Source organism: Anarhichas minor, unplaced genomic scaffold, assembly GCF_050575085.1.
Source record: "Anarhichas minor isolate MPS153535 unplaced genomic scaffold, ASM5057508v1 ptg000028l, whole genome shotgun sequence".
NCBI lineage: Eukaryota > Metazoa > Chordata > Actinopteri > Perciformes > Anarhichadidae > Anarhichas > Anarhichas minor.
In genome coordinates, this window is record NW_027466474.1 from 8,438,992 (window position 1) to 8,451,848 (window position 12,857).

The following is a 12,857-nucleotide window of genomic DNA, read 5'->3' on the forward strand; positions in this document are numbered from 1 at the left end:
ATCTTAGAAAATACAAGCTCATTGCTGTCTCTCCACGAGCTCTTTGCATTCTAAGTGTTACAGCGCGGAGGCTGCATGGGGGCAGGGACTAGATTGCTTTGTACAGTTCTAAATCCTATTGGTGCACAGCATCCTCTTCCACCATCCAATGAGAGGGAAACTGATCGACACTCTTAAAGTGGCAGCATCTATTCTCTTTGTGAGCTTTCATCTGAGGTGATTATGACAAATATCACTGAATATAGATAATATAAGACAGCCTTGTATAAAAACCTCCTTGCAGTCAGTATCTCCCACGAAATTTAGCATGACGTTGTGTGTCACAGAAACACTGTAAAAATGTAATACTCATTTAACATTTATCTCTTGTCAATATAATTGTAGAGTGAATAAATTAACTCGGTTCCGACGTTGAATGATCGAGTCTGTAGTTCACATTCGCTGTCCGTTCTCGTGGTGCTGAAATGTTTAAACGTACGTGTAAACCAAACTTGATATATGCATTAACACAACCGTATCTGAATACATTTATTGCACATTACTTTGATTTACCCACATTGGACAATGCGAAAATGTATAATGAAAACCCCCGAGTGAAATGAAAAGAGAAGGGAGAGGGAACACAGGCAGACCAACCAACACATAGCCTGTTGTAAAATGACCATCCAGACAGCCAGATAGATGCATACACGATTTACGTTTCCACAGTTGACTTCCATTACAGACTATGCTATGATATAGTATTTCCTGTACTAAATAACGAACGAAAATGTGAGATTCTTCTTAATTATTACGATCTATGGTTGTTTTTTGCTCACCTGCTGGCTCTCAAAGGTCCAGGTGCTGTCGGGTAAAGACGCATCCAGAACACTGATCACCTCATTAAAGTCAGTGGTGCTGCTGGGTTTAATCAAAGTGAAATCACTGTACTCTGACATTGGAGACATTGGAGACATACAGGACCTGAAGGACTGACTCTGAGACAGCATGTCTCCTCCCAGGACCTCCACGTACTTTATAGGTCCGTCAGTGTTGAGCTGAATCTGCAGGTTTCTTTTGGGGTTCTTGTAATTATCAAAGTCGGTCCGTGTCATGCAGCAACTACCGCTGCTTCTGCTGTTCCTCATGCATTTAACCGCTAAGATGAGAAAAGTCACCAGAGACAGCACGGACACCGAGGCCAGAGAGAGAATCAAATATAGGGTGATTCTCCCAGTTTTCTTGATGGGCTCGGTCACTTTCTGTCGGAGGTCTAAGATGGGCTCATGGAGGCCGTCCTCCAGCAGGATGGACACCGTGACGGTGGTGGACTGGACCGGTTCCCCGTCGTCCTTGATTTCAATAAGCAGCCTCTGAGAGGAGTCGTCCTGCTCGGACACAGCGCGTTTAGTCCTCACCTCCCCTGTGTACAGATTGACAGTGAACAGAGACATGTCTGTGGCCTCTGCCAGTTTGTAGGAGATCCAGGCGTTATGGCCCGAGTCAGCGTCCACGGCCGTCACTTTAGTAACCAGGTGACCCGCTTTAGTGGAGCGGGACATCCTCTGATGAGAGAGGGAGCCCAGGGCAGCGGAGGAGGGGTAAATAACAGCGGGGGCGTTGTCGTTCTGGTCCAGGATAAAAACATGGACAGTGGCGTTGCTGCTGAGAGACGGAGAGCCCTGATCCTTTGCCTGAACCTGAATCTGAAACACCTTCAGTTTCTCATAGTCAAACGAGTGCATGCTGTAGATGCTGCCGTTATCTGAGTTAATGTAAACATAAGATGAGACAGAAACGTCCTGCACTTTAGAGCCCAGTATAGAGTAAGAGATTTTGGCGTTTTCACCAAAGTCCAGATCAGATGCGGAAACTGAGTACAGTATAGATCCTGGTACCCCATTCTCTTTTAAATACACATTATAGGAGGTCTGGGTAAATATAGGGGGGTTGTCATTCACATCAGTAATGCTGACAGGTATGATTTTGTTACTGGACAGCGGAGGAGAGCCTGAATCATAGGCTGTTATCTCTATATTATATACCGAGACATTTTCTCTATCTAAAACACCACTAGTAACCAGTGCGTAATTGTGAGAAAACGATGGTTTAAGGGCAAATGGGCATTTCTTTGGGAGCTGTAATGTTACTTTGCCATTAACACCGGAGTCAAGATCTCTGGCACTGATCAAAGCTACTACGGTGCCATTAGGTGAGTCTTCGCGCACTGGCTTTGGATGAGAGGTGAGTGTTATTTCTGGGGCATTATCGTTAACATCTAAAACTTGAACATGCACAGTACAATGACCCTCCATTCTCGGACTGCCTTTATCTTTCGCACTGATGTCCAATTCATAATTTGGAGTTGTCTCAAAATCTAGTTTTCCTTTAAGAAATATTGTTCCCGATGTATGATCAATAGTAAAAACAGAGAGAACAGAATCGGATGTGTGAGCTCCAAATGAGTATTCTATCTCTCCGTTTTGACCATCGTCCATGTCTGTCGCTTTTGTTTGTACTATTAATGCACCTTCTGCAGCATTTTCACTAATGGATACTTTATACAACGTTTTCTCAAAAGCTGGAACGTTGTCGTTATTGTCAAGGACTATAATAGATAGCTGAGCGGTCCCTGATCTCACTGGGTTGCCTCCATCTAGAGCTGTCAACAAAAGCTTATGAACAGCCTTTTTCTCTCTATCTAAATTTTTTGCTAAAATCAATTCAGGGACTTTCCTTCCACCGGCAAGTTCTTTAATTCTAATATTAAAACATTCATCTTTACTCAGAGTGTACGACTTTAATGCATTACTGCCAACATCTGGGTCTATGGCGCTTTCTAAAGGAAAACGAACGCCTAAACCCGTAGATTCCGCAACCTCCAATGTGATATCATTTGATGGAAATCGAGGCGCATTATCATTGATGTCTTGTATTTCTACCTCAACGCGAAACAGTTGTAACGGGTCTTCAATTACAACCTGCAGAGGTAGAACACAGCTGGCGCTTTGTCCACATAGAGTCTCTCTGTCTATCCTGTCATTCACCACCAGCTCGCCCTTCCCCGCATCAACACTGAAATACTGCTTACCAGCCTCAGAGGAGACATGCAGTTTACGATCAAAAATCTCTGATAGTCCCAAACCAAGATCTTTGGCTAGATTTCCTACCACAGAGCCCTGTTTCAGTTCCTCTGGGATGCTGTAACGAGTCTGTCCGTTTATTGTACTCCACAAGAGAAAGAAATGATGCCACCAAAGCGCAAGCCATCTCCAGTCTCGGTATCCTATTGTCTTTGTCATCCTTGGTCCGCTATAACAAGTTATTTCCAGTCGTCATCTTGCATAAAATAACGCTGAAATCCATCATCGCAGGTTTTGTTCCAATATACGATATCCCACAATTACTGAGCATGGCTGTAAGCTGAATTAGAAAAAAATTACATAATAAAATACGGGCTCATTGCTGTCTCTGTCCTCGAGCTCGTTGCATTGAAAGCGTTACAGCGCGGAGGCTGCATGGGGGCAGGGACTAGATTGCTTTGTACAGTTCTGAATCCTATTGGTGCACATCATCCACTTCCACCATCCAATGAGAGGGGAACTGATCGTCACTCTTAAAGTCACAGCATCTATTCTCTTTGTGCCTTCACTTTAACCAAAATGATTTATTTTGAGACTTATGGTACGTAAATAAAGGTAGCATTTGAGTATAATATCCTCATTAAAGTAAGAGTTTTCACAAGAAAGAAAGAAAAACAAAATAACATGAACTTAGCCTAATACAACTTCAGTTGTAAACAATTATATTCCCCACAGATCCATAGTTCATACTTTAACCAATCACATTGAAACAAGTTTAGGAAACGACATTGTTCCTTGTTTTTTGAAAGATGATCAGCAACAGCAGCGAGACACACGTTCACACACATACTCTAAGGATCCCTGCTTTCCACTAAGAGTCGCTGTCCACCCTCATGGTGCTGAACTATCCAGAAAGGGCTGTGGAAATGTGTGTGAGAAATATTGACATGTCTTGAACACAATTACAAACTGTTTCTAAAGACACTATTGCCCACTATGACTTTTCAAATATGTTAACCACATGTATGTATGTATGGATAGATTGCTGGATGGATCTATATATATATATATATATATATATATATATTTCATTGAGCCTCTCAGAGAATGTGAATTTTGAATGAATTCATTTGTTTTGCTCACCTGCTGGCTCTCAAAGGTCCAGGTGCTGTCGGGTAAAGACGCATCCAGAACACTGATCACCTCATTAAAGTCAGTGGTGCTGCTGGGTTTAATCAAAGTGAAATCACTGTACTCTGACATTGGAGACATACAGGACCTGAAGGACTGACTCTGAGACAACATGTCTCCTCCCAGGACCTCCACGTACTTTATAGGTCCGTCAGTGTTGAGCTGAATCTGCAGGTTTCTGTTGGGGTTCTTGTAATTATCAAAGTCGGTCCGTGTCATGCAGCAACTACCGCTGCTTCTGCTGTTCCTCATGCATTTAACCGCTAAGATGAGAAAAGTCACCAAAGACAGCACGGACACCGAGGCCAGAGAGAGAATCAAATAAAGAGTGATTCTCCCAGTTTTCTTGATGGGCTCGGTCACTTTCTGTCGGAGGTCTAAGATGGGCTCATGGAGGCCGTCCTCCAGCAGGATGGACACCGTGACGGTGGCGGACTGGACCGGTTCCCCGTCGTCCTTGATCACTACAAGCAGCCTCTGAGAGGAGTCGTCCTGCTCGGACACAGCGCGTTTAGTCCTCACCTCCCCTGTGTACAGATTGACAGTGAACAGAGACATGTCTGTGGCCTCCGCCAGTTTGTAGGAGATCCAGGCGTTATGGCCCGAGTCAGCGTCCACGGCCGTCACTTTAGTAACCAGGTGACCCGCTTTAGCGGAGCGGGACATCCTCTGATGAGAGAGGGAGCCCAGGGCAGCGGAGGAGGGGTAAATAACAGCGGGGGCGTTGTCGTTCTGGTCCAGGATAAAAACATGGACAGTGGCGTTGCTGCTGAGAGACGGAGAGCCCTGATCCTTTGCCTGAACCTGAATCTGAAACACCTTCAGTTTCTCATAGTCAAACGAGTGCATGCTGTAGATGCTGCCGTTATCTGAGTTAATGTAAACATAAGATGAGACAGAAACGTCCTGCACTTTAGAGTCCAAGATGGAGTAGGATATCTTGGCGTTGTCACCCGAATCAGAATCAGCTGCTGACACTGAGCACAAAATCTTCCCAGGAGCATGATTCTCTTTTACATAAACTACATAAGAACGCTGGGAGAAAACTGGTGGGTTGTCATTTACATCTAACAATTCAACAAGTATTATTTTTTCACTCGATAACGGGGGCTTCCCAGAATCAGTAGCACTTATCTTGACACTATACTTGCCATTTTTTTCACGGTCAAGTGGCACTTTCGTCACTAATGAGTAATGGTTAGAGACTGAAGGATTTAACTTAAAGGGGGATTTGGAAGACACGCTTAACGTAATCTTACCATTGTCACCCGAATCTGGGTCTTTTGCACTTATCAATGCAATAACTGTTCCGATTGCTGAGTCTTCTGGAACAGGTGTTGTTAAAGACGTCACAATTATTTCCGGTATATTGTCGTTAATGTCAACTATTTTAATTTCGACGCCACAATGCCCATCCATCTCAGGATTACCTTTGTCTTTAGCAGTTATGTCAAATCTATGTAAAGGGTCCGTTTCATGGTCTAAACTTCCTTTGACAACAATAGCTCCAGTAGAAGGTTCAATGTCAAATAATGATAAAATCAGATCCGTAGTTTGCTCTGCAAACACATATTCAATTTCTCCATTTTGTCCTTCGTCTGCATCTGTGGCTTTGACGTGCAATATTTCTGTTCCAGGTGTAGCCTTTTCGCTGACATTAGCCTCATATACCAGTTTTTCAAATTGTGGCGCATTATCATTGTTGTCAAGAACTATAACTTTAATTTCAGATGTCCCTGAGCGCACCGGATCTCCACCATCGACAGCAGTGAGAATAAGATTGTGCACAGGCAGCTTTTCTCGATCAAGAGGTTTTTCGAGGATCAGTTCAGGGATTTTCCGTCCGTCCTTGTGATTTTTAACACTTAATTTGAAATGATCATTTTTGCTTATAAAATAATCGCGTACAGAATTAGAACCCACATCGGGATCCTGTGCACTTTCTAAAGGAAACCGCGCGCCTGGATTGACCAGTTCTGCAATTTTCACCACTTTCTCTTTAGTAAGAAAACTAGGCGAATTGTCGTTTGTATCTTGAATTTCAATGTCGACTCTATGCAGCTGAAGGGGGTTATCTATGACTAGTTCCAAAGGCAACAAACATGACGGTCTTTGTCCACACAGATCTTCCCTGTCTATCCTATCAATCACCACCAGTTCACCCTTCCCCAAGTCCACACTAAAATACTGCTTACCAGCTTCCGAGGTTATCCGCAATTTACGTCGGTGCAGTTCAGATACAACCAACCCCAAATCTCTGGCTAGATTTCCTACCACAGAGCCCTGTTTCAGTTCCTCCGGGATACTGTAGCGAGTCTGTCCGTCTATTGTAGTCCACAAGAGAAAGAAATGATGCCACCACAAAAACACCTGCCATGCAGGCAATTTGTTCCACATTATTCCTCGTTCCAAAAATCCCATATCTTCTCACTCCAATCCCAAATTCTTAACTGATTAAGTGTAAAATGTCTATGATCCAATGTAGATGCGTCCACAGAGACAGTCATGCTTTGTGTCTGCATATGCATCCCTCCTCTCCTGTGCAGAACATTGTAATGGCTACGACGCTGAAGCTACTCGGCGAGAGGGAGTAGATCTCTTTGTACAGCTCTGAATTTCATTGGTGGGCGGAGTATACCTATTTTCACCAATGGTGGCATCAGTAAGCGTCTACAGAACAGTGACGTAAAAATATGATTCAAAGAAAGATAATCTTGGTTGTTACAACTCTAATATATATAATATTAAATATATTTGAGTATACCCATTAAACAGTCTCCCAATCACCTTCAACGGTTTGTATGTGTACTTGAAGACCATAAATATAAATATGAAATCTATATGATATATTTATTATTGATAAACACTGTGGATAATAGATGACTATAGTGTTCTATAAATAACTGAATGCCTGAGCCTTTAAGATCACTCATATAATGCTCTGTGTTAAACCAGCATATATCCTCTTGCCTGTATGTAACTGCATACATGCACATGCCTGTGTGGCTGACAAGGCTCTTCGTTGCCTTCCTGTGGCCAGAGAAAGCCAATGCAGCCTGCATACGTCAGTACGTTTTCCAAGCTCTCCACAAGCCTCGGAGAAATAATTCTGTCAGCAGCCAACGTAAAATACCCGTATGGAGGTCTGTAGAGCAAATGAAAAGGGAGGGGTAGGGCAGATGGTGCTTCTCTCTCTCTCTCTCTCTCTCTCTCTCTCTCTCTCTCTCTCTCTCTCTCTCTCTCTCTCTCTCTCTCTCTCTCTCTCTCTCTCTCTCTCTCTCTCTCTCTCTCTCTCTCCATTTTATCGACGTATTAGCCAGTGTTACACGTTCATCCTGCATAGATTTGGTCACCACTGACAATCAAATCATTCTGAAAACCATGAACCAAAATCATGCAATATCCCTCCACTTGCAAAATGCGTAAATTAAATGGTGCTAATGGTAAAATAATAATCCGTAACACCATATGTAAATTAATATGAAAGATACACCCCCATAAATACCTATTTGCGATACTCATCTGTTGTAAATGGAAGTGGGCGACAGAGGGAGATGTAGAGAGGCAGTGTGAGAGACAGCGAGAGGGAGGGGGAGAGCGCCTGAGCTGATTTCAGCACCACACATGTGGACAGCGCCACACAGGCGGCCAACTGCTGCTGCTGCATGCTGCTGGAGAGGCAGACAGCCCCACAGGCCCTCAATGAAGGCAGCAGGCAGCCAAGAAACAAACAAAAAAATAAAATACCAACTTCCTTACTATTTTTCCTACAGCCTACAGGAATAAATACAGAAGGTGATCGGCCAGAAGACTAAAACACATCATTTGATTTTACTGCTGCAAATAGGCCACGAAAAGAGCTATGAATAAAAAAGAAAAACAAGCTCAAGACTGTATTGTCACATTTTAAATGATCAAGTTTTGATCATTTAAAATACACTATTATGCTCGCTAACTTTATACTACTGGTATTTTATCAGCGAGGAAAATCAGCATTTGGAGATACAGTAAATCTATAATAAATAAATATAAATGAATATATTATAAATAATTTTGGGTTTGTGAAATCAGACCTTCCCCAATAAAGACTTAGCACACACGCACATTGTAATTCTGATGTAAACATTTGGAAGCACACATTCATTTCATTCACACTTTAAATTTCCTGTTAAGCCTCAACTTGCATGTGTTCACTGTCAGGTGTTGATCAACAGTACAAAGTGCAGAAGTTTCATGGACTAAAACGATTCCAACCATCTATCCGTTCATTTTGTTTTCCATACCCATTCGTCCTGTTTCAGGCTGGAGCTTATCCCAGCATACACAGGACAGGAGGCAGGTTACACACTGAACAAGTCATCAGGCTATCACAATGCCAACACACATACACAAACAAGCACTTTAACACCCACACAGAAAGAGATGGACATGTACACTCCAATAAAAAAACAAAAACAAGTAAGCCAGGGGATTTGAACTTGTTGTGAGGTTACAGTGCTAACGGCAGTGCCACTCCCATCTTCATACAGTCATTGTCCAACATGAACAGTTCATGCATAACTATATTACCATAACCTGTATCAGATTAACTGACACTGAATGATTTGAAAAACAGCAACCCATGTAGGATGCAATACAAGAGACCATCTACTGTCCAACTTAAGGTATGTTTAGGTTTGGTTGAGTCTGCTAAGTTAGAAGCTTGTGTGTTAATCAGTTGTATATGTTTTTAAACTGTAGCATGAGGTGTTGGTCTACACTACACTAAACATTTATATTTATAGTATTTTTCTACCTCAATTACATATGCACTCATTTCCAGTTGATTAGGCAACCTAGTGAACATGAATACCATCTAATACAACAGTCTTGAATATTAGGAAGATTCTAATGTTCAGTTTTATGTTGAAATTGTTTCAGAGAGGTGTTGATTGAACTGTAAGGTCATTTTGGAGGCTGCAGTCTGCGATGCTGTTGAATTGTATTGTGTTATCCTGGCATGTTTTTCTATTATTTAGTCCACCCTATTGATATGATTGGGGATTGGGGAATTAACAGAAACACCTCATCCTCCATAATGATCATAAAGTTTAACCAAAACCTCTTCAAAACAGTTTCAACAAAAATGTGAAATTATTTATTGTAGGACTATATTAGGCTACATTCGTTTTAACTAGGTGTACCTAAAACACTGGCAAGTGAGCGTGTGAAAAACCCCTTACAATATAATTCAATCCAGTACACCAACACCACAAATTACATCTTCAAAAAGTGAATCAACACTTTACTGGACTTTAATTGATTTGAGTCAAGACATTTGAGTCAATCTCCTCTGATACATTAGATACTGCAGGTCGGCTTATGACACCCTCTTAACATGTTTGTGTCACATGGTGTGCATTTATTTTGTACTTGTGCTGTATTTTCTTAACCCACTGTATTCCAATAGTTTATTTAACAACTGTACTATCTTTCTTTATGACTGACTAAAGTGGATGGTGGTCCACAGCACAAAAACAGGCTAAAATCCAAGATACGGTGCTGGACAGTATAAGCACTGCAACTTACATTCAAGCACAAGTACTTTACCAGCTGGTTTCCTCTGCTAATACTCCTTAAACCACATAAGCCTGTTAGTAGGGAGAGCTGTCCAACTTCTTGTTGAAGTGTAAAGTGCTTTGGTACCGTGAAAAAGGGAGTATGTAGAAAAGAGCTAAAACATTGATTCAAAATAGATTACAGTCTTAACATATCATTCACTCCCCAGAGAAAAATATTACAATAAAATATAGTATAGATTGTAAATTATGTTCATGGGATAATGACACCCAATCAGAAAAAAACACAATACATATGACATAAGAACAAATTGTTCATAAAGCCACTCACACTGTCACACACAATCATCTGTCAACAAATGGCGTGTCCACCAACGCCTGATTGAAGCAATCATCAGTGATGATAGAGGTTTTGTGAGGTATGTGAAAAGATCTGTCGCTTGAAAAAAATCAGATTAACCTTAATCTAACTCAGTGCCAATGTGTAATGTTTGGACACTGTAAAACATTCAGTGTCTGCTGCTATAGTCTGTGTTTGAATTCTGTTACTGCACGGCGATCTGGAGTATGATGTTCTGTTGTCAGTGCAGTGCTATTTGTAGAATCATGAATGTTTGTACCACTCTTTGTGTTTGATGTCTGTGAACAACAAAGATGAAAACTATTTCTTACCTTATTTGGTGAGTCAGGATTTAACAGGAGTTAGGGAGGAGACAGGAACAGCACCAGGCAACAAGAGGGACACATGAAAGAGAACAACAAGAAACAAAGGATGTCAGTTAGACTGGTGGTCAGCATATAGAGTCTGGCTTTGGGAAGCAACAAACATACTTACCATGTGGCTCACAACAAATGGGTGTTGTGATTCTTAGAGTCTTGATGGATAGTAAATTGTCTCTCATGATTGGATTGCTCACAAAAACAGTCTGCTGTGTGTGCACATAAACTATTCAAGTTTAAAAATATGTAAACAATTATGTGTTGTTTGATCTGCATCTTTTTTCAGCCTTCAGTCAGTATAATGATGGTACGATTGAGCCTCCATCAGCACATACTGTAATAATACATTGTGGCTTATCTTTCAACAGAAAGTATTCAAATACAAAAGTATGATACATTAATTTAACATATTATGATACTACTATAACAATTACAGCTGTTTGTTTTAACAATACTGAGTTGATTTTTGGGACATAACCTTTATTGATGAAAGAATGAACCAAGCTGGGTGTAAATTATCAAACTCACAGAAAAAATGAGGGAACATATTGCCATGTGAGTGTATTTGTGTGTGAAGGAATTAGAGAGAGAGAGAGACAGACAGACAGACAGAGAGACAGGATGGATCTTCAAAGAAACATTGTTTTTGTATTGCTGTCCTTGTATATGTGATGATGATCATTATCAGTGGATAGAGAATGACCCCACACAGTCCAGAGTTACAGTTTAGTGTGGTTGCCTTACCAAAAATCAGGCATTGTTTTGTGAATCATTTTTAACAGCATTCACTTATGGTATGTTAGATTATGCTACACAATAGAAAGTGGGTACAACCATCAACTTGCCCTTCAAACAAAAGCATTAACATACTTTGGTACAGTACAACCACTTCAGTTTACACCAAAACAATAAAATAATCATTGCTGAGGGAACTGGAAACCCTGGTTATACCAACAATGTATCAATCATAACCAAAATACTGCACTGCTGCACAAAGCCACTACCCTAAAAGCAACAGCAGGGGGCCTCGAGGCGATGGCCTGAGATAAATCCATGCCTTATTAATGAGATGCTTTGCTCTGTGACCCTGTGTTTGTCACAGCTGATGTGTGTATGAGTGTCTTTGTGAGAGCCAATATAAGCTTCTTAGACAAAGCAAAGCAGCTACTGTTTTTTTTACTGAGACTGGTGTACTGTAGTTTAAATGATACCCTGTAATATACCTTTCGTTTGTGCACAGGAACACATTTTAAGTAATAACGCAATGTTGGTCCAAAAAACACCCCCATCCAAAACAAACAGGTCGACATGAAAGAAGAAAAAAAGACACCAAAAGGATGTTGTTCTTTTCATTCAACAGAATCAAAGAATTCAAGAAGAAATTGGGTATTTTAAGCCCATATGTTAGATAATATACTAATCGTGGACATGGGTTTTTTGAAACTGGGGAAGGCGAAACAAACAGGGAGGCAAATATCAAGAGCAGCCATGATCACCCTCTCCCCCTCCCCTTTCTTTATCATCTGTCACCCCAAGTCTGAGGATGCTGCACCTATTTGCCCCAAACAGGGGTGTCTCCTGTCCTCAAACGATCAACAAATGCATGACGCCATCACAGCTCAAAGGCTGTATCTGCTGCTGACCCCCTGTGGCTCAGTGGAAAATGGTACAGCCCTGCCAGTGAGTCAGCTTGTTGCCATGGTAACACATCCCACCTCCCTTCCTCGCATCCCACCCTGCTTCCTGTGAGCTGGCCATGGTGGCAAAAAAAGAGAGCTACAAAAACAACATGGACAAAAAAGAAGACAGAGGAAGGAAGATAAATGATGATCACACACATTTGTTGATATATACTTTGATGATATGTTGTTCAAACAAAGCACATGTTTATGGACTGCTGGGTAATAAAGCATCTCTTGATAAATGGCTCAAAAGTGATACGTAGGATATATTTGTTCTTGTCATGGACATGGTGACCTACACAAGGATGAAATGACACCGTAGGTGTATAATTCATTTTTATAGACGGAACAAAATGTCCTACACTGAGCAATCTTCCTCTCCCTTTCTCTCTGTCTCTTTCTCTCACTGCAGCAGAGTGGTGCAGCTGGAGAGGGGGAGGGGAGGGATGCAGAAAATGAGATCAGGAGGAAAAAGGGAGACTGTTGGAAACCAAGAATGACTGCTGAACAGTGGCTAACCAGTTTTAGCTGCAATTTGACACAATGATAACTATAGTGACTGAGTAAATGTCAGTTAGTAAAGAAAATTGTTTTAAATGTAATTTAAGCTGCAATAGAATAACGAAGTGAACATAATCTATGAT

The 12,857-nt window shown here is 41.4% G+C and overlaps 3 protein-coding genes across 3 annotated transcripts in view; all 3 read right to left on the reverse strand.

The window, feature by feature from the left end:
- The window catches only part of LOC142963236 (protocadherin gamma-A2-like), a 54,599-nt gene that overhangs the window by 32,664 nt on the left and 9,078 nt on the right, over positions 1–12,857 (reverse strand). The window lies entirely within an intron of this gene.
- LOC142962874 (protocadherin gamma-C5-like) lies at positions 798–3,281 on the reverse strand. The gene has a single exon (XM_076103556.1). The coding sequence runs from the start codon at positions 3,279–3,281 to the stop codon at positions 798–800; it is 2,484 nt and encodes an 827-aa protein (XP_075959671.1).
- LOC142962875 (protocadherin gamma-C5-like) lies at positions 3,383–6,674 on the reverse strand. The gene is made up of 2 exons (XM_076103557.1): positions 4,160–6,674; positions 3,383–3,402 (listed from the first exon to the last, which is right to left on the reverse strand). The coding sequence occupies exons 1-2, from the start codon at positions 6,672–6,674 to the stop codon at positions 3,383–3,385; spliced, it is 2,535 nt and encodes an 844-aa protein (XP_075959672.1).

Coding starts and splice junctions, on each gene's coding strand:
- LOC142962874 (XM_076103556.1), bottom strand. CDS start 3,281: ATGACAAAGACAATAGGATACCGAGACTGGAGATGGCTTGCGCTTTGG.
- LOC142962875 (XM_076103557.1), bottom strand. CDS start 6,674: ATGGGATTTTTGGAACGAGGAATAATGTGGAACAAATTGCCTGCATGG. Junction 3,403..4,159: donor AAATTCACATTCTCTGAGAG/GCTCAATGAAAT, acceptor TTTCTAATTCAG/CTTACAGCCATGCTCAGTAA.